This window comes from Papio anubis, chromosome 2 (assembly GCF_008728515.1).
Source record: "Papio anubis isolate 15944 chromosome 2, Panubis1.0, whole genome shotgun sequence".
In the NCBI taxonomy this organism is placed as follows: domain Eukaryota; kingdom Metazoa; phylum Chordata; class Mammalia; order Primates; family Cercopithecidae; genus Papio; species Papio anubis.
Window position 1 is genome coordinate 87,784,306 of NC_044977.1, and position 24,801 is coordinate 87,809,106.

The window sequence follows — 24,801 nt, forward strand, 5'->3', positions numbered from 1 at the left end:
TCATCTGCTGATGGACTTTTGGGTTGTTTCCACCTTTTGGCTATTTTGAATAAAGCTACTATAAACATTGGTGTACAAATATTTACTTGAGTCCCTGCTTTCAGTTCCTTAGATTACATACTTATGAGTGGAATTGCTGGGTCATATGGTAATTCCATGTTTAACTTTTTGAGGAACCTCTTGTTGCATTTTGAGTTGATTTGGTATAAGATATGAGGAGTGCTATAATAATTTCCAAACATGTTTTCATTCAGGATGAAGGCAAATGTTTGTCCCAGGAGAAACCCAGAGCCTCTGGTCCCTTGAAGTCACCTGCCAGTCTGAAAGCCCATACCTGCAAACAGGACTTTAGCAATACCACAGAACTAGCCACAATCAGTAAGGTAAATATTGACATCTTACCTGCAAAAGGGAGGGATTCAGTGAGTGATGACTTCGTTCAGGAGAATCAGCCAAGACACTTGGATGCCTCTAATGAGTTAGGAGGTATATGCAGTATTTCTCAAGTGAAAGAGGAGATGCTTCAGAACAACAGTAAATCCAGTGCCCAGCCTGAAAACCTGATTCCCACGTGGTCCTCTGACATTGTCGCTGGGGAAAAAAATGAACCAGTGAAGCCTCTGCAGCCCCTAATCAAAGAACAAAAGCCAAAGGACCAGGTGAGTGAGATGCACACATGAGATATTGGTTTTGGAGAGAAGACTGAAAGTGCAGTTAGAAATGTGTGGGTTCTCTTGTCATTTTAGGAAAATCAGTAATTCTATGTATCAGTTTAAACATAGAAGAATATTTGCATCAAACCAAAAAGAAACCCAGTACCCTGTAACAGTCACAGCAACCTGTGCCTCCTGGGTTCAAGTGATTCTCCAGCCTCAGCCTCCTGAATAGCTGGGATTACAAGCATGTGTCACCAGGTCCAGCTAATTTTTGTAGTTTTTCTAGCAGAGATGGGGTTTTACCATGTTGGTCAGGCTGGTCACAAACTTTGACCTCAAGTGATCAGCCTGCCTCGGCCTCCCAAAGTGCTGGGATTATGGGTGTGAGCCACCACGCCCAGCCTTAAGCATCTTTTTATATACTTTGGCCAGTATTTCTCCTTTGGAAAAATAAACTTTGAATTCTTTGCCAATTTTAAAATTGGTTTATCATTTTATTATTGAATTCTGAGAGTTCTTTATTCTAGATACCAGTTCCTTATTAGATACAGCATTTGAAAATATTGTCTCCCGGCCAGGAATGGTGGCTCACACCTGTAATCCCAGCACTGTGGGAGGCTGAGGCAGGAGGTCAGGAGTTCAAGACCAGCCTGGCCAACACAGTGAAACCCTGTTTCTACTAAAAATACAAAAATTAGCCGGGCGTGGTGGTGCATGCCTGTAATTCCAGCTACTCAGGAGGCTGAGGCAGGAGAATCGCTTGAACCTGAGAGGCAGAGGTTGCAGTGAGCTGAGATTGCCCCAGTGCACTCCAGCCTGGGCAACAGAGCAAGACTCCATCTCAAAAACACACAAAAAAGAAAATATTGTCTCCCATCCTCTCCTCCCCTCCCCTCCCCTCTTCCTCTTCTGCAGGTCCTTGCTCTGTTGCTGAGGCTGGAGTGCAGTGATGTGATCTCAGCTCACTGCAGCCTCGGTGTCCTAGGCTCAAGTGATCCTCCAACCTTAGCCTCCCAAGTAGCTGGGACTACAGGCATACACCAGCATGCCTGGCTAATTTTTTCTATTTTTTGTAGAGACAGGGTCTCCCTATGTTGTCTAGGCTGGTCTCAAACTCCTGACTGGGCTCAAATCATCCTCACACCTTGGCCTCCCAAAGTGCTGTGATTACGGGTGTGAGCCACTGCGCCTGGCTGAGTATCTAATATGCATCAGACATAGTCCTAAGTACTTTTAGTGTATTCTCTCAGCTAATCCTCAAATAGTAATACAATATGGCTGTGGGTATTAGATCCATTTTTAAATGATGAAACTGGGCTCAGGACAATTAAGTTTCTCACATAAGACTCCATCTAATGCCAAGCTCAATGGTCTTTTTATTGTACTTTTTAGGGTACATCCAAATAACTGATGTTTACTTGGGAAATAAATTTTTATTAAATTGGAATTCATTTAAAACATTTGTTCATTTTCAGAATGGAAAACTTATGAAAAGTTATGAGGAGATTTTTAAAAATAATTGAATCAAACCAGTAGTTTTAGATTAACCACAATTTAAGTGATTTAATTAAAACAATTATTTTTATTTGGAGGAAGAGAAAAAAATCAGAACATTTGGATAACTGATGTCGGCATTTTGTCTTTGCCTGTCAGCATTGCAAATAAACATTCATTTTGAGAAAGACAACTCCTCATTATCTTTTTAATTTATTAAAAGATTTTGGCCAGGCGCAGTGGTTCACACCTGTAATCCCAGCACTTTGGGAGGCTGAGGTGGGCGGATCACAAGGGCAGAAGATTGAGACCATCCTGGCTAACATGGTGAAACCCCGTCTCTACTAAAAATACAAAAAAAAATTAGCTGGGCATGGTGGTGGGCGCCTGTAGTCCCAGGTACTCAGGAGACGGAGGCAGGAGAATGGTGTGAACCCAGGAGGCGGAGATTGCAGTGAGCCAAGATCGTGCCATTACACTCCAGCCTGGGCAACAGAGTGAGACACTGTCTCAAACATTACATACATAAATAAATAAATAAATATTTTTTTTTTGAGACACTCTTGCTGTGTCACCCAGGCTAGAGTACAGTGGTATGATCACGGCTCATGGTAGCCTTGACCTCCTGGACTCATGCAATCCTCTCACCTCAGCCTCCTGGGTAGCTGTGACTACCTGGCATATCACCACATCTGACTTTTTTTTTTTTTTTTTTTTAATGGAGATGGAGGTCTCTCTATGTTGCTCAGGCTGGTCTTGAACTCCTGGCCTCAAGTGGTCTTCCTGACTTGGCTTCCCAGAGTGTCGGGATTACAGGTGTGAGCTACCACACTCAGCTTCTTCTCATTTTCATTGTGTTTAAAAGTAGGCGTGGGCCAGGCGCGGTGGCTCAAGCCTGTAATCCCAGCGCTTTGGGAGGCTGAGATGGGCGGATCACAAGGTCAGGAGATCGAGACCATCCTGGCTAACCCGGTGAAACCCCGTCTCTACTAAAAAATACAAAAAAAAATTAACCGGGCGAGGTGGCGGGCGCCTGTAGTCCCAGCTACTCGGGAGGCTAAGGCAGGAGAATGGCGTGAACCTGGGAGGCGGAGCTTGCAGTGAGCCGAGATTGCGCCACTGCACTCCAGCCTGGGCGACAGAGTGAGACTCCGTCTCAAAAAAAAAAAAAAAAAAGTAGGCATGGAGAGTTTGACCATTTGGATGTTCAAAAGACTATTCATTATTTTGAGTTTTTGTGTGCGTTTGCTTCCTTTTATAATTATTATTTTTTAACTGTTGCATTATGATTTAATTTTATTGCACAAAAATTTGAAATCGTAACTGCTTTTGTTTTCTTTTTCTTTTCTTTTTTTTTTTTTGAGATGGAGTCTTATTCTGTCACCCAGGCTGAAGTGCAATGGCGCGATCTCGGCTCACTGCAACCTCTCCCCGCCAGGTTCAAGCAGTTCTCCTGCCTCAGCCTTCTGTGTAGCTGGGATTACAGGTGCCTACCACCATGCCCGGCTACTTTTTGTATTTTTAGTAGAGACGGGGTTTCACCATGTTGGCCAGGCTGATCTTGAACTCCTGACCTCGTGATCCGCCTGCCTCGGCCTCCCAAAGTGCTGGGATTACAGGCGTGAGCCACCATGCCTGGCCCACTTCTTTTGTTTTCTAAGAGGAAGGTTATGTATACCTCTGTATTCAATTCTGCATTGTTATATTTGGACCATATTGTGAACTTTACATTGTGATGGGTCAATTTACAACTTCCAGGTAACACTTTAAATTGCAATATGGAAACAGTTTTTTGAGGAATGTTTTCATGCTAAAGAAAAAAAACACTTTTTATGGGCAGCTTACTTTAGTACCAGGTTGCTCCTATACTTTAAAATGTCATTTTATTATTTTTAAGGATCAAGTTACTGGTGAATGTACTATAGAAAAACAGGGCAGAATCCACCCAGATTTACAGCCACACAACTCTGGGTCTGAACCTTCTCTGTCTCGACAGCGACGGCAGAAGAAGAGAGAACAGACTGAGCACAGAGGGGAAAAGAGACAGGTTGGCAGAGATCTCTTTGCTGTAAGTCATTTTGCTTTGGTTTGGGAGGTGGACTTTGGGAAGCTCAGTTTCTATTTAGAGCAATTAACAATTGCCAGAAGACACATAAGAAATGCAAGGAACATATACAGAAGGGTGACAATGGCAAGATGCTAAATACTAGTTTTCAAATATCAGTGAGTTGGAAGAGAGTAAGGATTTTATCTTCTCCAGCAAAGATGGACAGATCATTTTGAAAGTTAAAGGAATAGGCTAATGAGGGTAAACCTTTGACCCCATCTGTATTGTACTGATGAACAGTTCTTTCTTCAGCTTCTCCACAGAATCATGTTGACATCTCATTTCTTGAAATGACTTCAACAGGTATCCTCTCCATAAGCTTCTTAGATGATTGACTTTTGGCAGAGTCTTTTCAAAAAAAATGCAATGTTTTGAAGGTTTTAAGAGCAAACCACTGACACATACATAGGGAACCTGCTGATAGGGGAACATTGGAAGGGGCTGTATATGAAACTGTTAATCTTCTTTTTTAATTATTTAAGTTCCAAGAGTCGCCTCCTCGAGTTTTGCCTTCTCATCCCATTGTTGGGAAAGTGGACATCACATCAATACAAAAAGAGGCTGAAAACCAGTGTAGAGTGGTCACTGGGTCTGTGAGCAGTTCAAGGAGCAGTGCGATGTCATCATCAAAGGTTTGTGGGAACATATGTTGGATTTTTAAAAACCTTATAGTCAGGTGTGGTGGCTCATGCATGTAATCCGAGTACTTTGGGAGGCTGAAGCAAGAGGATCAATTGAGCCCAGGAGTTCAAGACTGGCCTGGGCAATATAGTGAGACCTTGTCTCTACAAAAAATTTAAAAATTAGTAAAATGTGGTGGCACATGCCTATAGTCCCAGCTACTATGAGGCCAAGGTGGGAGGATGGCTTGAACTCAAAAGGCAGAGGTTAAGGTGAGCCGAGATCATGCCACTGTACTTGAGCCTGGTACAGCACTGTACAGAGCGAGAAGCTGTCTCAAAGCAAAAACCCTCCAAAACCTTCTTATTGGTTGTAAAATCTTGTGTATATTATGAAGTTTTGTATTAAAACATCTTAGCTCTGCTTCTTGCCAAACACTGGAAGGGACAGATGGGACAGATGTGATCTCGGCAGAATCTTTTTTTTTTGAGATGGAGTCTCACTCTGTTGCCCAGGCTGGAGTGCAGTGGCATGATCTTGGCTCACTGCAACCTCTGCCTCCTGGGTTCAAGCAATTCTCCTGCCTCCGCCTCCCCAGTAGCTGGAACTACAGGTGCCAGCCACCACGCTTGTCTAATTTTTGTATTTTATTAGAGATGGGGTTTTGCCATGTTGGCCAGGCTTGTCTCAAACTCCTGACCTCAGATGATCCACCTGCCCCAGCCTCCCAAAGTGCTAGGATTACAGGTGTGAGCCACCGCACCCAGCCTCAGCAGAATCTTTGATTGAAATGGACAGATTCTGTGGTTTCAGAGATGGTCACTTCCAGTGAATTAAAGAAACCAAGTAGGCTGGGCAAGGTGGCTCACGCCTGTAATCCCAGCACTTTGGGAGGCCGAGACAGGCGGATCACGAGGTCAGGAGATGGAGACCATCCTGGCTAACACGGTGAAACCCCGTCTCTACTAAAAAATACAAAAAATTAGCCAGGCGTGGTGGCAGGCGCCTGTAGTCCCAGCTGCTCGGGAGGCTGAGGCAGGAGAATGGCATGAACCCGGGAGGCAGAGCTTGCAGTGAGCTGAGATCGGGCCACACTGCATCCCAGCCTGGGCTACAGAGCAAGACTCCATCTCAAAAAAAAAAAAAAAAAAAAAAACAGAAACCAAGTAGGTTCTGAATATGGCAAATGTGAAAGTCCCCATTTGCCCTTCTAAAAATGAGCACCTCCCAGAAACGAGGGCTGTGATCATTTCTCTCTAGTAGCGAAACCCTGCTGTGGGCTGGTTTCCAGTGGACACTCCTGTAAGTCCAGTGCAAGACCTTTTTTTTTTTTCGGTCTTGCTCTGTCACCCAGGCTGGAGTACAATGGCGCGATCTCAGCTCACTGCAACCACCGCCTCCCAGATTCAAGCAATTCTCCTGCATCAGCCTCCCGAGTAGCTGGGATTATAGGCATGTGCCACCATGCTCAGCTAATTTTTGTATTTTTAGTAGAGATGGGGTTTCACCATGTTGGTCGGTCTGGCCTTGAACTCCTGACCCCGTGATCTGCCCACCTCAGCCTCCCAGAGTGTTGGGATTACAAGTGTGAGCCACCGCATCCAGCTGAGACCTTTTTCTTAATGCTGGATGATACATCATGGATTGTATAAGAATAGCAAGTAGGAATGGAAGTGACTCTGTGACTTTCTTTTAAAGGATCGACCATTATCAGCCAGAGAGAGGAGGCGACTAAAGCAGTCACAGGAAGAAATATCCTCTTCAGGTAAAGTTGACTTCTTTTCTTCATCTAATTGGCAGTTAGAGGTATGGTCCGTGGACAGAAGCACTGGTTCTGACTATGAGAGGTTGAAACTTTCCAGCAGCAGTAAAACATGTAGGAAATTGATTTGGAAAAGATTTTGAAATTTCTTAGTCAAGCCTTTTAAGAAATCATCATAGGGTGTTGAATCTGGTTCAAATATCAGCGGAAGGGGATATTAAAGAAATAACAAGAGGGCTTTGAGTGGCAGTAACTCTTGGGAGGTTTCAGACCAGAAATCAAGTGAATGTTTAACTTTTTTCCATGTCCAGTGTCCACTGGTCAGTGAATTGCTCTCATCTTAGGAACAGAGGGAGGTTGCTGGGGGAGTGGTGCTGCCCTAGGCTGAGGGCTATCATTCTTTTTATTATTTTTTAAAGATAGTACTAGCAGTTTCCATTTATTGAATGCTGACCATGTCTTAGGCATTATGGTAAACATATTAAGGGTATTATTTCATATTTACAGTAATTGCCAAAATATGCATTATTATCACCATTTTGCAGCTGAGGAAACAGAGGCTCTGAGGAGTTAAGTAACTTGCCCAAGGTCACAGAACTGGTGGACCCAGAGCTAAGATTTCAACTGAAGTGTCAGACACCAGAGTAATGATAAATATGCTGTTTGAGTTACTTTTGGGCCAGCTCTTGCTGGGGTACGTTCCATACCAAATACAAAGCCTTCTTCAGTTGGGGCAGCCCACCACAAACAACTACTGGGGATGTTTGCTTTTTCAGGCCCTTCAGTGAGGAAAGCTTCTCTGAGTGTAGCAGGGCAAGGAAAACCCCAGGAGGAAGACCAGCCCATGCCCGCCCGACGGCTCTCCTCTGACTGCAGTGTCACTCAGGTGCATTACATACTCCTAAGAGAGAAGAAGGTGGACAGTCTACTTCTGGCAGGCCTAATGCAGTAAACTTTTTATTTTTATTTTTATTTTTATTTTTTTTTTGTTGAGACGGAGTCTCGCTCTGTCACCCAGGCTGGAGTGCAGTGGCGCATCTCAGCTCACTGCAAGCTCCGCCTCCCGGGTTTACGCCATTCTCCTGCCTCAGCCTCCCGAGTAGCTGGGACTACAGGCACCCACCACCTCGCCTGGCTAGATTTTTGTATTTTTTTTAGTAGAGACGGGGTTTCACTGTGTTAGCCAGGATGGTCTCGATCTCCTGACCTCGTGATCCACCCGTCTCGGCCTCCCAAAGTGCTGGGATTACAGGCTTGAGCCACCGCGCCCGGCCGAGTAAACCTTTTAAATGTCAGCTCCATTTATTTTTGGGACAGGGCCAGCTTATTACATCTTTTCACTCTTGATAAAGAAAGGAACTGGTAAATAATAGTCAAAAGGATTATGTTTGACCCATTAAGGAAATAAATTTTTCAGGTACTCTTATAAACAATTGAGAGCCTAATTGAAGATATTTCTTAGGTTGGTCTTTAAAACAGGACTTCCTGGCCTGATGCAGTGGCTCATGCTTATAATTCTAGCACTTTGGGAGGCCAAGGTGAGAAGATTGCTTTAGCCCAGGAGTTTGAGATCAATCTGGGCGACATAGTTGGACCCTGTCTCTAAGAAAAAAAAAAATTACCTGGCAAGGTGGCGCACACTTGTAGTCCCAGCAACTCAGGGGGCTGAGGTGGAAGGATCACTTGAGCCCAGGAGGTCAAGGCTACAGTGAGTTGTGTTCATACCACTGTGCTTTAGCCTGGGTGACAGAGCAAGACCCTGTCTCAAAAATATAAATAAATAAGTAAACAGAACTTTCTAAGGACTTGCACTAGGCAACACTTTGCTCAGTCTGCTGTGATACCAACATACCCATCTGTGTTGCCAGATTCGAGTCTCACTTGCTAATCATTCCTCAATTTCTTATTTGTGTCAATGTAGTTTACCTTCTTGCCTGTAGATGATGTAGGGACACCATCTTTTGGCTAAATGGGTAATTGCTAGGTTTCTAACCCATGCTCACCTCTCTGTATAATACTCTGGGAATTTTTCCTGCTCTTTGAAAGTAATGGATGTATTATTTCTTTAACTGTATCATTTAGTTATTTCACTAATAGAGGCTGCCTTCCATATCCCAGAGTTGTAAGGTCTATGTGTATTATTAGGTAATCCTTTAAAGCACTTTAACAGTCTCACATTAAGAGCAAGCTGAAGCTGGGCATGGTGGCTTGTGGCTGTTATCCCAGCTACTTGGGAGGCCAAGGAAGGAGGATTGCTTGAGCCCAGGAGTTTGTGGCCAGCCTGGGCAACATAGTGACACCCCTGTATCCAAAAACAAAAACAAAAAAAACAGGCAAGCTGAGGTTGCTTAGGTAATTTAAAATGCCAACATTCCTATAGAGCAAGCTCTCTGCTTAGGAGTTGATACGCCGGAACTAGCCATCCACTCTCCTCTGGAAATTTCTTCACAGCTGAGACTCTTGTAAAACTTCACCTTGGCCAGGCGCAGTGGCTCATGCCTGTAATCTCAGCACTTTGGGAGGCCGAGGTGGGCGGATCATGAGGTCAGGAGTTCAAGACACCCTGGCCAAAATGGTGAAACCCTGTCTCTACTAAAAATACAAAAATTAGCTGGGCATTGTGGCACGTGCCTGTAATCCCAGCTACTTGGGAGACTGAGGCAGGAACATTGCTTGAACCAGAGAGTCAGAAGTTGCTATGAGCCAAGATTGTGCCACTGCACTCCAGCCTGGCGACAGAGCAAGACTCTGTCTCAAAAAAAAAAACAACCAAAAAACAAAACAAATAAAAACAAAAACAAACAAAACTTCACCTGATGTTCTTCAGTTATTCTTGTGAACTTTATGAGTGAACTGGGATATCATATGGGTAAAATCAGTTTTTGTGCTTTTTTTTTTTGCCACAAATCATATGGGAACAATTTTTGTATTTGTTAGATTCTCCTGCTGTATTGCACCTAGGAATATATTGTGTCTGGTTGTTGCATCTAAGACTGGTTCAAGTATCACATTCTGGTTGTATTGTCATGTAGAATTTTATGTCTTCCAAACATTTAATAGGAAAGGAAACTGATTCATTGTCTGTCTGAGGATGAGTTAAGTTCTTCTACAAGTTCAACTGATAAGTCAGATGGGGATTGCAGGGAAGGGTAAGTTCTTGTTTTTCTGTCTCCCTTTATAAACTATTTCTTTTTAAATGAATATTAAATGTACATTTTCAGTAGTATTCAGATATCTAGTATTCCCACTGATAAAATTATAAATGGTTTGTGGCATATGCTGGAGCTAAAAAGTCTCTTTTTTTTTTTTGAGACGGAGTTTCGCTCTTGTTGCCCAGGCTGGAGTGCAGTGGCATGATCTCAGCTCACTGCAACCTCTGCCTCCTGGGTTCAAGTGATTCTTCTGCCTCAGCCTCCCTAGTAGCTGGGATTACAGGCATGTGCCACCACGTCTGGCTAATTTTGTATTTTTAGTAGAAACAGGGTTTCTCCATGTTGGTCAGGCTGGTCTCAACTTCTGACCTAAGGTGATCCGCCCGCCTTGGCCTCCCAAAGTGCTGAGATTACAGGTGTGAACTAATCTGGCCAAAAATGTGTCTTCTATGCACATGTCTGACTTTCTTTTCTTTTTTTTTTTTTTTGATGGAGTCTGGCTCTGTCACCCAGGCTGGAGTGCAGTGGCGCGATCTCGGCTCGCTGTAACCTCTGCCTCCCAGGTTCAAGCAATTCTCCTGCCTCAGCCTCCCGAGTAGCTGGGACTACGGGCGCGTACCACCACACCCTGCTAATATTTTGTATTTTTAGTAGAGATGGGGTTTCACCATATTAGCCAGGATGGTCTCGATTTCCTGACCTTGTGATCCACCCGCCTCGGCCTCCCAAAGTGCTGGGATTACAGGCGTGAGCCACCACGCCTGGCCTGGCCATTATTTCTTCACATTTTTTTTTTTTTGACTTCTTTCTGCCCTCTTAGGGATTCTAATTACATGTATATTAGACTCCTTAAATTTGTGCCACAGCTCACTGATGCTCTGTTTATTTTTATGTTTTTAAAAAATATTTTATTTTTTATTTTCATTTTTTTTTTGAGACAGAGTCTTACTCTGTCATCCAGACTGGAGTGCAGTGGCATGATTTCGGTTCACTACAACCTCTGCCTCCCAGGTTCAAGCGATTCTCCTGTATCAGCCCCCCGGCCCCCCCGGCCCCGAGTAGCTGGGATTACAGGCACGCGCCACAACGCCCGGTTACATTTTTGTATTTTTAGTGGAAACCGGGTTTCACCATACTGGCCAGGCTGGTCTTGAACTCCTGACCTCAGGTGATCCGCCTGCCTAGGCCTCCCAGAATGCTGGTATTACAGGCATGAGCCGCTGCACCTGGCTTATTTTTACTTTTTTTCTGTTTCACATTTCATAGATTCTATTGCTATGTCTTTGAGTTAATTAATCTTTTCTTCCGCAATGTCTAATCTGTTAATCCTATCCCGTGTATTTAATATATTGTATCTTTCATTTCTAGAAATTTGATTTGGGTCTTTTTAAAATATCTTAGTGTCTCCTTAACATGTTCATGTTTTCTTCTACCTTGGCCATATGGAATATATTTATACTACCCATTTTAATGTCCTCATTTATTCTATCGGTTGTGTCATATTTGGGTATGTTTCTATTAACTGATTTCTTTCTCTTCACAAATGCATGATATTTTCCTGCTTCTTTGCATATCTGGTTATTTTTGATGGGATGCTAGATACTGAATTTTACCTCATTGGAAGCTGGTATTTTGTGTTTAACTGTTCTTGAGCTTTGTACTTGAGTGTGGTTAAGTTACTTTGAAACAGGCAGAATTCATACACAGAATCTGGGGCTGTTTCTTTTAGACTGTCTCCAAGGTTCCTCTGTCACTTTCTAGTGACAGTGGTTGTTCTGAACTCTCCTTTCTGTAGGCCAGAAAGATTGTGAGTTCTCTTGTACTTTGATCTGCCCATGGCCTGCCCTCAGGCTAAAAGGTGTTGACTGTTCTCCCAGATCTGCCTGCAGATTTTGTTTATTCTGCATTGCCTTTACATTGTTGAGTTTTGTATTTTGTCTAGAGTTTGTAGTTGTTATTTGCGGAAGTGTCAGGTCAGTCTGTAGGAGCTTACTTGGACATTTCCAAGCAGAACTCCCTAAAGGTTTTGCATGTGATTTTTTAACGAAAAGTTCTCATGAAGTCAATTAAATAACAGAGGGATACTTTTTTCCCCCAGGAAAGGTCAGACAAATGAAATTAATGCCTTGGTACAATTGATGACTCAGACTCTGAAACTGGATTCTAAAGAGAGCTGTGAAGATGTCCCGGTAGCAAACCCAGTGTCAGAATTCAAACTTCATCGGAAATATCGGGACACACTGATACTTCATGGGAAGGTTGCAGAAGAGGCAGAGGAAATCCATTTTAAAGAGCTGCCTTCAGGTGATCAGCTTATTATTATTTTTTATTTTTTAGATGGAGTCTCACTCTGTCACCCAGGCTGGAGTACAGTAGCGTGATCTTGGCTCACTGCAACTTCCGCTTCCTGGGTTCAAGAGATTCTCCTGCTTCAGCCTCCTGAGTAGTTGGGACTACAGGCATGCACCACCATGCCCGGCTAATTTTTGTATTTTTGGTAGAAACAGGGTTTCACCATGTTGGCCAGGCTGGTCTTGAACTCCTGACTTCAGGTGATCCTCCCACCTTGGCCTCCGAAAGTGCTGGGATTACAGGTGTGAGCCACCACACCTGGCCCAATTTATTCTTTTACAGCAAACTGGAGAGCATGTGTTTATTGGAGAAATATGTCAAAACAAGGAACTAATGCCTATAAATTTTTTTTGTGTTTTTAAAATTATTTCATTTCCATATCTTTGTAAAAGGTATATCCTGTGTTATGCAACAGAGGTATTCCTGAAAAGTTACATGAAAATTGATTTTTAAAAATAAATAAATAGATAAATGTTTGTGGTTTTTCATGTGACTTTTCTTCAAGTTAGACAGTTGTGGTGTTTTTAAGGTTTAAGAGATGGTAGTGAAGCTTAAGTTCATATGTAAATTTTAAGTCATTAAACCAAACTCTTGTCATAGGGAAAAAAGAATGTTAGTATATCAAGATTTTTTTAGAAACAGGCCTGCTGGGTGCGGTGGCTCATGCCTGTACTTTGGGAGGCTGAGGAGGGCAGATTGCTTGAGTCCAAGAGTTTGAGACCAGCCTGGGCAACATGATGAAAACTTGTGTCTACAAAAAATACAAAAATTAGCCGGGCATAGTGGTCCATGCCTGTAGTCCCAGCTACTCAGGAGGCTGAGGTGAGAAGATTTCTTGAACCCAGGAGGTTGAGGCTGCAGTGAACCATGAGCATGCCATTGCACTCCAGCCTGAGCGACAGAGCAAGACCCTATCTCAAAAAATCAAATGAAATGAAATAAAAATAAAATAATAAAATAAAATAAAAAAAAAAAAAGGCCTGGTGTGGTATAATCATGCCTGTAGTCTCGCTGCTTTGGGAGACCGAGGTGGGAGGGTTGCTTGAGGCCAGGAGTTCAAGACCAACCAGGACAACATAGACCCCATCACTACAAAAAATTTAAGAATTAGTTGCAGGTGGTAGCGCATTCCTGTAGTTCTGGCTACTTGGGAAGCTGAGGCAGGATGATTGCTTGAGCTCAGAAGTTAGAGGCTATATAGTGAGCTATGGTCACACTGTACTACATCCCCGTGACAGTACAAGACTCTGTCACTTAAAAAAAAAAATAGGCCAGGCACAGTGGCTCATGCCTGCAATCCCAGCACTTTGGGAGGCCGAGGCGGGCGGATCACGAGGTCAGGAGATCAAGACCATCCTGGCTAACACAGTGAAACCCCGTCTCTACTAAAAATACAAAAAATTAGCCAGGCGTGGTGGCGGGCACCTGTAGTCCCAATTACTCGGGGGGCTGAGACAGGAGAATGGCATGAACTCAGGGGGCGGTGAGACGAGATCATGCCACTGCACTCTAGCCTGGGCAACAGAGCGTGACTCAGTTTCAAAAATAAAATAAAAATAAAATAAAATGCAAAATTTTTAAAAATTGTGGTGTTCTTGCTATAGTAGTAAAAAAGTGTTTATTTTTCCCTTTGTCTTTGTTGTTGCCTTTTAGCTATCATGCCAGGTTCTGAAAAGATCAGGAGACTAGTTGAAGTCTTGAGAGCTGATGTAATTCATGGCCTGGGAGTTCAGCTTTTAGAGCAGGTGTATGATCTTTTGGAGGAGGAGGATGAATTTGAGAGAGAGGTGAGTGTCTCATTAGCTGTGTCAAGCTGCTTATGTTATAGAATTTTTTAAACAACCTTTTGAAATATAAATCACACATAACAATTCACTCATCTAAAGTGTACAATTCAGTGGTTTTTACCGTGTTTACAACATTGTACAATCATATAATAGATATTAGAATATTTTCATTACCCCCCAAGAAACCCTGTACCTCTATACCTGTTAGCGGTCACTCCCCATGGTCCCCATTGCCAAATCTGAAGTCATGAAGATTTATTTTTATATTTTCTTCTAGGAGTTTTTTAGTTTTAGCCCTTTTAGGTCTTTGGACACTTTTTTTTTTTTTTAAGGAAAATTTAAACTTTAGGCTGGGCGTGGTGACTCACGCCTGTAATCACAACACTTTAGGAGGCTGAGGTGGGTGGATCACCTGAGGTCAGGAGTTCCAGACCAGCATGGCCAACGTGGTGAATGGTGACAGCCCATCTCTACTAAAAATACAAAAATTAGCTGGGTGTGGTGGCACGTGCCTGTAATCCCAAGGCAGGGGAGGCTGAGGCAGGAGAATTGCTTGAACCCAGGAGGCGGAGGTTGCAGTGAGCTGAGATTACGCTACTGCACTCTGGCTTGGGTGACAGAGCAAGACTCTGTCTCAAAAAAAAAAAAATAAAATAAACTGTATTACCTATTACCTAAAACATGAGTACTATGTACATTCTGAATCAAAGAGCTACAAATTATAGTGCCAGCAGTTAAATGTGAATCATACTCAAGAATTTCTATATTGGTAGTTTTCTTTTTTTTAATGAAGTTTCATTTGATTCTGATAAAGACTACTGTATGCCTGATAACCTAGTGAGAATCCATGAGTTTGGTAGTTCACACCATTTTAGAAAGCCCATAATGGTAACATTCAAATAAAGCATTATAGAAAGTTTTATAAAGAATGAAGTGCTGGTTGGGCAGGGATGGGTGGGACAAAAAAAAAAAAGAAAAGAATGAAGTGTTTACTATAATTTATTTTATTTTATTTTTTTGAGACTGAGTCTCGCTCTGTCGCCCAGGCTGGAGTGCAGTGGCACAATCTCGGCTCACTGCAAGCTCCGCCTCCCGGGTTCACGCCATTCTGCTGCCTCAGCCTCCCGAGTAGCTGGGACTACAGATGCCTGCCACCATGTCTGGCTAATTTTTTGTATTTTTAGTAGAGACGGGGTTTCACTACGTTAGCCAGGATGGTCTCGATCTCCTGACCTCGTGATCCGCCCGCCTCGGCCTCCCAAAGTGCTGGGATTACAGGCGTGAGCCACCGCGCCCGGCTTGCTATAATTCTTTTCAATCTTGAAAAATCGATGGATTTTTAAAATATCAGAAGACAAGGAAAATGAATTCCGCCCCACCCAAAAAATATACATAAGAACCACTTACTGGCACTTGTATTTTAAGTACCTGGAAAAAAACGGGACAGATTTTTAAAGGCAGTTAATAACAGCTGTTACTGTTGTAACCAAGGGAGTTATAGAGAAACACCACACTTTGAGACAAATTAAGGAGTCCTTTATTAGCCAGCGACCGAGAGGCAGCTGATGCTCAAAATTCTCTCAGCCCTGAGGAAGGGGCTGGTTTTGTTTTTATACCGTAGTGTAAATAGGGGAGTGGGGGGAATTTAGCTGAAGCAATTTTTACAGAAGCAGAACTGGCAAAAAGTTAAAAAAGTAATTGGTTACAAATGCAGTTACAAAAAACAAAAACAAAAACAAAAACCAGTTCCAGGTGCAGGGGCTTAAACTATCACAAAGAGATAAATGCAGAGGTTTTGGGTGTCATCCACCGCGCGCATCCCCAGGAGCTGCTGGTGCAGCTTGCCTCAATATCTTATCAGTAGGTGCATTCCTGGACGTGCTTTGAGTCAGTTTACACTAGTTATGCACTTAAGGGAGGGAGGTAAAGGGGGCTGCAAGTGAAGAAACTAAAATGGAGTCTGTCCGGCTATCTCTTCTAGGAGAGAGTCCCTCAGGTTAAAACAGGGTAGGGTATCACATTCCCCACTCATGTTTTGGGGAATCAAATCATTGATTCTTCAGTTATAGCAAGGGGGTTATACTGGGTTCTGAGATACATAAGTTTGACAGAAGCTATGCGCTGCTTTACAAAGTTAAGGAACCAATTTAATATACAAGTCCTGAAGATTAAACTTAACAAGAGGAGGAGAAGGTGTCCTGCCAATCCAGTAATTAAAGTAGTTAGCCATGGATTTCAGTTGAACATGCTTTCATACCAGGGGGTGTTACTTTCTCGTTCTTGTTGGCGTCTATCTAGATTTTCTTGAACTCTTTGGAGGGTATCTTTTATGACTCCAGACTGATTGGCATAGAAACAGCAACTCTATCCTAGGACTGCACATAATCCTCCTTGGGAGAGAAATAGTAGATCTAAGCCTCAGCGGTTTTGAAGAACTACTTCAGTTAGAGACTTTACTTGGGTATGTGGCATATTTATGGCTGACTGGAGATTGCTCAAATCAGCATCTACTTGCTGAGACAGGGACATTAGTCCAGTTTCTCCTTGAACCAGAACAGCCGTGCCAATGGCTGCTGACCCAGCTATGCTAAGGCCGGCCAGGAGGGGTACTAGGAGCGGGGCAGCTCAGCAAAACCTGGAATGCAATTCAGGGGGAGGAATAAGAAGTTGCCCTTCTGGCCAATAGACCTGGGGGAGTACATGCCTTCTGGCCCTCTGTACACATAGACCTGGGGGAGTACATGAACCAACACACACAGGAGAGGTCCGGGTTCAGTCCCGTTGATGCAGCCAGTGAGGCCTGAAGTACAAGCCAACCAGGTATTGTTAGGTGCCTGGTAGGAAACTGAGGCATTTAAGGAAGTAAGTAGAGATTGATTACAGGTGACCTGAAGGGAGAAGCAGATAAGTTATAGCTGTTGCTAATTAGGAGGCGTTCCCTGATACATCTCCTAGTGTAAGGGCATGGGGTCATGTATGACAAGAAAGAGAGTTAACTTTGAACATGGCCTCTACTCCTAAACCAACGTAATATGGGGGTTTTGCTTTCAGGTACAACCAACAATCTCGGGCTAGTTTAGGCTGGGTGAGATTAAGGAGGTGATGCACCCCATCCAGAATGGACATCAGACTGAGTTGGAGATGTTGTCGTTGTAGTTGAGATTTAGGAAACAGGAGTGGTGGGACAGTTAAATCGACCCTGTCTGGGTGTTTTTGGAACATAGGGTCACCTAAATCAGTTAGAGGTCCTGTTGGCTTAGGAGGGCTTCATGGGACCAGGACCTTTTTCTGAATGGTGAACATAGTTCCAACATCAAATCCTGAGATATAAAGCCTTAATCCCCATGACATGCCATAATACCAATGAGCTGAATTAGAGTTATGGACAGTTATAGTAAGAGGGTTGCAATTTCTTATAGTACACGGTCTAGGATGGGAAGTGTGAGTTATGGAGAGGGTTGAGGACCAGGTTGATCCTCCAGAGTAAGTGGCCAGGGTTACACATGACCAGTGAGGGCAGATAAACTAAAAGGAATCTTGACAACTAGAGTCAGGGTGATTTCCAGGACAGAGGTAAAAATCAATGCTCTGGAGTCCTTTTTCTACTCCTTTAGAGCTCCCACATCCAGTCCGGCTTCCTATATGTGCAAATCCTGTGCCAGGTCAACGTTTCCTGCTCTCGTGACCGGCAGATTGCATTGCTCTTCGTGGGTACAGGCAGGCTCTGGGAACAAAGCACATAAATCGACTGCAAAAGAGACTTCTTTGGAGGTTCCTGCCTTCCAAGTAGTGTTTGCACACACATGTCCTGTCGTGAAAGAAGGAGAAAAGAGTAGGATGGAGCAGAGGGCATGATAGGTGGAAACAAACAAAAGAGGTAAATAAAAATAATTAATTTGATGGCTTCACGCAACTTAGACTCATTTTTTTTTTTTTTTTTGAGACGGAGTCTCGCTCTGTCATCCGGGCTGGAGTGCAGTGGTACAATCTTGGCTCACTGCAACCTCCACCTCCCAGGTTCAAGTGATTCTCCTGCCTCAGCCTCCTGAGTAGCTGGAATTACAGTTGCCCGCCACCATGCCTGGCTAATTTTTTTGTATTTTTAGTAGAGACGGGGTTTCACCGTTAGCCAGGATGGCCTCAATGTCCTGACCTTGTGATCCGCCCACCTCGGCCTCCCAAAGTGCTGGGATTACAGGTGTGAGCCACTGCGCCTGGCCAAGACGCAGTTTTAAGGGGCCTGGCTCAGGCTTGGGGATCCATGTTTCTTGCTGGGTCTTGCTGGCCTTTTTGATGCAAGAGATAAATCCAAGCAGGAATGCCATCCACCTTTAGAGCTGTCGGCGTGGTGAGGATGATAGTATGAGGTCCTTTCCAGGCAGGAATGAGTCCTTCTTTCGAGAACTTTTTAACGTACACCAGGCCACCCGGCTGGAAAGAGTGGCAGGGTCCTGTCTGGTCAGGAACTGGATTTGGGTGTGCTCCCCGGACAACCAGCTGGATGATGTCTTGTACCTGTTGGAGAGACTGCAGGTACTGTAATAAATTAGCTTGAGAGATTTCTGCTAAATGGGTGTCTCTCAACGTAGACAAGATAGAGCCCTTCCTTACATAATTTCAAAAGGTGAAAACCCAGCTCGGTCAGGGTACATCTTACTCTAAGAAGGGCTAAAGGAAGGAGCCTCACCCAATTCTCACCAGTTTCTAGAATTTTGTAAGAGTATTTTTTAGGTGCGGTTCATGCGTTCTACATGTCCAGAGCTCTGGGGTCGATAGGCACAATGGAGTTTCCATTTGATGTTTAATGCCTTGCTGACCGACTGAGCTATGGATGATGTGAAGGCTGGCCCATTATCAGACCCTATGGCAACAGGCAGCCTGTGTCTTGGGATGATTTCATTTAGTAAAAACTTTACTACTGTAGTGGCAGTGTCTACTAGCACCAGGAGGTACTTATACCCTGCCCGGTGCGGTTTTATCTCTGTAAAATCAATTTCCCACCTTTCTCCTGGTGAGTCTCCACAGAGACTGTGGCCTGGGCTGGGTTTGGGACCTTGCTTGGCGTTTACCTGAGCATAAGCGGTACACTGGAGAGCTGCGTGGTTAGCTAAGTCCTGAAGGTGGGGGATCTTGAAACGGCTCCTTACAAGCTGGGCCAGTTTTCCTCCTCCCAAATGGGTGGTAGAATGCAAATGACTGATTAAAGTTTTCCCGAGGGCTCGGGGTATGAAGATTCTGGAATCAGGAAGAATCCACCAACCTTCCTAATTTTTATTAGCCTGAAGATGTGAAGCCTGTTTCTCTTCCTTTGTGGAGTATTTTGGGTGATTTGGCAAGTTGGGCTGTGGAAAAGACACAGTGGGCAGCAGGACCAAGGGCACTACTGGGAGCCGAGCGGCTTCTCGGCCGCAGTCTGCTCTTCGGTTACTATGGGCAACAGCTGTGTTTTCTCTTTGATGTCCTTTGCAGTGAATTACAGCCACCTGCTGAGGAAGCCAAACAGCTTCAAGCAGGGCTAAAATTTCTTGTTTTTTAATAGTCTTTCCTGCTGAGGTGAGTAGTCCACACTCTTGATAGATGGCTCCATGTACATGTACAGTAGCGAAAGCATACCTACTGTCAGTGTAAATGTTAGTATGTTTGTCCTTACCCCATTGGAGAGCCTGAGTGAGGGTGATCAATTCAGCCTTCTGGGCCGAGGTACTTGCTGGCAACGCCTGGGCCCATAGCACATCTGTCTCTGTAGTAACGGCTGCACCAGCCTTTTGTACTCCCTGTTCGAGGAAGCTGTTACCATCTGTAAACACGGTGGCATCTGCCTTGTTTAGGGGCACATCTTGGAGATCAGGTTGGCCAGTTTCCGTAGTTTCTAAGAGTTGCTGGCAGTCATGGACAGGTGTAGTGAAGTCTGGATCAGGGAGTAAAGTAGCTGGATTTAACCACCTTGTGGGAGAGAAAGTCAAATCAGGCTGATCTAACAGTAAACTCTGATACTGCAGGATGCGAGCATTTGACATCCATTTGCCAGAAGCACTTTGCAGCAAAGTCTCTATGGCATGAGGAGCCGTAAGGGTTAAATTTTGGTCCAGAGTCAATTTATCAGCCTCCTGGACTAGGCTTGCTGTTGCCTGTAGCTTGCAGACAGCTTGGCCATCCAGAGGCCACAGGGTCCAGTCTCTGCCAAACAAATAGGCTACTGGGCATCTCCAGGGTCCTAAAGTCTGAGTGAGCTCCACCTTAGCAACTCCCTGGCTCTCATGAATAAAAAGGTGAAATGGTTTTGAGATATTAGGGAGGGCTAGAGCAGGGGCCTCAGTTAATGCCTTTTTCAGGTTTTTGAAAGCCTGTTCTTCGGTGTCAGTCCAAACAAGTGGGCCATTCCCTCCTGTAGCAGTGTACAGGGGCTTGGCAATCTCTGCAAACTCTAATATCCACAGGCGACGGTATCCCACGGCCCCCAGGAATTCACGTACCTGTCTTTTGGTGGTGGGAATGGGGATTCGCAGGATAGCTTCCTTACAAGCACTGGTGAGTGCCCTTTTTTCTCTGTTTATCTCATACCCTAAGTAGGAGACTCTGGGAAGACAAAGCTGGGCCTTTTTGGCTGAGATGCCCGAGTTCCTGAAGGAGGTAAAGTAGGTCTCTAGTATGTTGCAGGCAGCTGTCAGTAGTTTCAGTAGCTAATAAAAGGTCATCTACATACTGAAGAAGAGTACAGTTAGGGTGTCTGGCTCAAAATGGTATAAAATCCTGTTGGAGGGCTTTCCCAAAAAGGGTGGGGGAATTTTTAAAACCTGAGGTAACCGAGTCCAGGTCAATTGGGTGGTGTTTCCTGAGCTAGGATCTGTCCTTTCAAAAGCAAAGATAGATTGGCTTTTGGGGGCCAGAGGAATAGCAAAGAAAGCATCTTTTAAGTCAAGGACAGTGTACACTGTGTGTTCTGGTGGGAGCAGGCTGAGTAAAGTATAAGGTTAGGAACAATTGGGTGGACAGTGACTGTCTGTTAACTTCCGTTAAGTCCTGTATAGGTTGGTAGTCATTTGTTCCGGGTTTTTGGACTGGCAAAAATGGAGTATTCCAGGCGGACTGACATGGTGTATGTAAGTATGCCAGCTTATAACAGTCACTGAATATGGGGGTTGATTCCCTCCCTAGCCCGCTGACTCATAGGATATTGCTTTATCTGGACTGGCAAGGCGGTGGCCGGGAGTTCTACTACCTCTGAAGGGTAGTGCTTAGCCAGTCCTAGGGGGTTTGACTTGGCCCAGACTCGAGGAAAGAGTCTGTAAGTCCAGTAGGAGAGGATTAGTTTTATTTTCTGGCGGTTGTGAAGGTGAAACTAAGAGATATTCTTCTGACAGAGGGGTGGTTAGCAGGAGCTGAGTAGCGGGAGGTGGTGTGTCCCTTAGCATGAGGTGAGCTTGTTGGGCCAAGAAGGAAATAGATTCCTGCAGCTTGTGGGGCAGGTCTCGTCCTAGGAGGGGAAAAGGACACTCTGGGACCACAAGAACGAGTGGGTTACTCTTTTCTGTCCTAAACTCACCTCTCGTGAGTGGGTGACAGGATATTCTTGAATAACTCCAGTAGCCCCCCATACAGCCACTTTTTTATTAGAGACACTGCCTAGGGGCATCTGCAGTACTGAGTGATCCGCCCCCATGTCAATTAGGAAGCGTACAGGCTGGCCCCCAACTGTGGCGGTCACCATGGGCTCCTGGGGGCCAAGTGTAAAGGAGCCCTGGCCCATCAATCATCAGATTCCTCTGCAGCAGGGAGGGTGAGGACTTTTTTCTCTTTTGGCTTTTCCTCTGGTCTTAATGGGCATTCCTTTTTCCAATGTCCCATCTGCTTGCAGTAAGCGCACTGGTTTTTCTCCAGGGGAGCCCGCTCCCCTTTCTGAACCTTTTGGCGGGGACCGAGGGTTCCCTGACCATTTTTCTGTGATGGGGGTCTTTCCTTCTTGACTTCCGGAATGGCAGCCGCTATGATTTTTGCCTGTCTTTTTGATGCTTTGTCAGCAGCCTTTTCAGCTGCCTGAGCTGCCTGTTTCTGCTTTTCAAACTCTCAGTTGTCAAAAACCTTTTGGGCTATCTCTAAAAGCTGACTGATGTTCATTCCGGCAAATCCCTCTAGCTTTTCTAATTTTCTTTTGATGTCAGGGGCTGCCTGAGCCACAAATGCCAAATTAAGAGCACGGCTATTTTCGGGAGCCACCAGATCAAAAGGGGTGCCAGTCCGATAGGCCTCCTGGAGGTGTTCCAGAAACGCTCCTGGTGACTTATCAGGCCCCTGGACAACTTCAGTTGTCTTAGACAAATTTATGGGTTTTCGAGCAGCTGCCTTGATACCCACAAGGAGATACTGGTGAAAATTGTCTAAAGCTCTCCTTCCACCCGAGGAGTTTGGGTCCCAATTAGGCCGGGTAGAGGGAAAAACCTCTTCAATTTGGTCTTGGGCTTCCTCTTCTGGCCCACTCACTGATGTAATACTTTCTGGCCTCCCTTCTGGTACGTTCCCTCTTTTCAGAGGTGAAAAGGGTTAAAAAGAGTTGCTGACAGTCATCCCAGGTGGGTCGGTGAGTCCGGAGCACGGACTCCATTAGTGAAGTCAAAACCTGGGGCTTTTCAGAAAAGAGGGGATTATGAGCCTTCCAGTTGTACAGGTCAGAGGTAGAGAAAGGGACATAAACTAGGAAGGGAGCTGAGCGCTCATCACCCGGAGGGATTTAGGCCTCTCTCAGTGGGAGGAGGGGGGCTACCTCCTCCTGCCTTGGCTGCAATTGGGAGGCTATGGGCGGAGAGCCCGCAGGAGATGTAGTCGAGGAAACAAGGGAAGAATCTTGGGGAGCAGGAGGCTTATAGGGCAGCGGAACTGCATGAGGAAAACTTTCCTCTTCTTCAGACGGAGGTAGTACAGGAGGAGCCGAGAGGGCTGAGAGTCCGCACAAAAATGCGGACCGACTTGAAAGGACCTTGGAAGTGGGATCATGAATGGTGCACGAGCGGAACCAGGGAGGAGGGTTCCAGACCAAATCCAGCCATTGATCAATGTAGGGAAACTGATCGGGGTGACTGGGACTTCCAGTAACGACCCGCCACACAGCCTGAACAGCTGTGGGGTTAAATGACCCTTCTGGGGGTCACCCAGTTCCAAACTGTGGCCATTCTACTTCACAGAGTGTCCAGAGTTCGCCTTTCTTCAGGCAGACTCTGTAATCCTCTGAGAAGCCTCAAGAGAAATTCTGCAACATACATTGGAAAGGACTCACTCTTCACAGGGCTAGGAAGAGGAGTTTCCCATTTTGGAGGCAGTTTAACAAGGTTTGAGCAGAGATATTAAACCCAGCATGGACAGAGAAATTCACAACCTGGGGGGCTGGCGCATCGGAAGAACAGAAATAACACAACCAGAAAGAGCAGGAAAACAACTATAGCCAACACTTCCTGCCACATGAAGTTGGTTTTCTTAAGCTTAAGATATAGGGAGGAGGACTAGAGGCCGACCCGAGGGCTCCTTGGCCAGCCGGACCTAGATGACCTCCCTCTTCCCCTTGACCTACAGCCTAAATATTTTTGGTGTCTCCATGACTCAAAGACAAAAAGTTCCAACTTGACCTTCTCTTTCAAGGGTTTTAGGAGGGAGAGCAGAGCCAAATCTTGGAGGCGCTGGACTTGCTCTGACACAGGAAAACGAGATATGTAGGGTAAGGGATAAGGATGAGAAGGAAAGGGGCCACTCGGATCTTTTCTAAGGTAGGAGAGTAGACCTACAGTGGTAGAAAATCAGAATAAGAGGTCCTAGACAGAAGTTCTAAAGCAGTAGCCTTGAGCAGTAGCGCTGTCTCTGACACATGAAACTTCAGAAAGACACGTGAAAAGTTACAGGATGACAGAAAAGGTGGGCAAGCAGGTCTGCAGGGTGCCAGAAATTCCAAATGGGCAAGTGTTTGCCACACCCCTTCCTGTAACACCACCTGATTTGTTTCTGACAGAAAAGGCAGGACTGGGACGGCCGGCCCAAACAACTGATGAGGAATTTGACCTCCTGTGGTAGAAAATCAGTATTGAGGACCTTGAAGAAGTTCTTTCCCAGTAGCCTTGGGCAGTAGCGGTGACCTGACAGATGAAACTTAGAAAGACACTAAACAAGACAATAGACACTAGTGCATATAAACAAGTTTGACAATTTTTTTTTTTTTAATAGACAGACAAGGGGTAGGGGTCCTGTGATGGGATCAGTCAGATGCCTGCCTGGCCGCTCCCCCTGAGGGGACTTAGGCTCCTTGTCCCCTCATTGGCATTGGCAGGCTGGTATAAACCCCTGGCTCGGATTGAGCTATGGCCGATGCTGCCTTAAGCCTTATGAGGTCGCCACAGAACCGCAGGTGAGGGCCCACTCGAACTCCGTAGCTTTCGCTGTGGACAAACTGGAAGTTCAAGCACAAGCCCTTGACCTCCCCATTCACGCACTCATTCACACAGAGTTTATAATAGTTTTATTCTTCTTCTAAAACAGAGGTCTCCAGGAGACCTGAACAAGAGAAGGAGAAGAGATCGAGAAAGAGACTGAGAGAGAGACTAGTCTTTAATGGAGAGGCCGGCCTGCCAGAAACCGGGACTCAGTCCTCCAGCGTCCTGGAATACGGACAGAGTCAAGGGAGGGCCCCCGTTAGGGCCACTTCCCTTCCAGAGAGACACAGAAGCACCTAACAGAAAACCAGGACTCTGTCCTCCAGTGTCCTGGAATGCGGGCGGTCATAAAGGGAGGGCCCTCGTTAGAGCCACTTCCCTCCCAGAGAAACAGAGTCAGATCTGACTTACCTTTCTGGGACCAGAAACTGAGGACTCAGGAGTTGAATTTTTGTGGGAAC

At 45.0% G+C, this 24,801-nt stretch overlaps 1 protein-coding gene across 8 annotated transcripts in view; it reads left to right on the forward strand.

Annotated features, from left to right (window-relative positions):
- The window catches only part of NEK4 (NIMA related kinase 4), a 71,688-nt gene that overhangs the window by 18,205 nt on the left and 28,682 nt on the right, over positions 1-24,801 (forward strand). For 3 of the 8 annotated variants that reach the window (XM_017955414.3, XM_003894303.4, XM_031663300.1), the window contains exons 7-14: positions 255-659; positions 4,048-4,218; positions 4,740-4,889; positions 6,577-6,643; positions 7,417-7,526; positions 9,701-9,789; positions 11,891-12,096; positions 13,798-13,931. In XM_017955414.3, coding sequence (XP_017810903.1) covers positions 255-659; positions 4,048-4,218; positions 4,740-4,889; positions 6,577-6,643; positions 7,417-7,526; positions 9,701-9,789; positions 11,891-12,096; positions 13,798-13,931 — 1,332 coding nt within the window. Of the gene's footprint in view, positions 1-254; positions 660-4,047; positions 4,219-4,739; positions 4,890-6,576; positions 6,644-7,416; positions 7,527-9,700; positions 9,790-11,890; positions 12,097-13,797; positions 13,932-20,368; positions 20,460-20,949; positions 23,701-24,801 lie in introns of those variants that run through there. The other 5 variants (XM_017955416.3, XM_017955413.3, XM_009200570.4 and 2 more) reach the window with 4 other exon arrangements.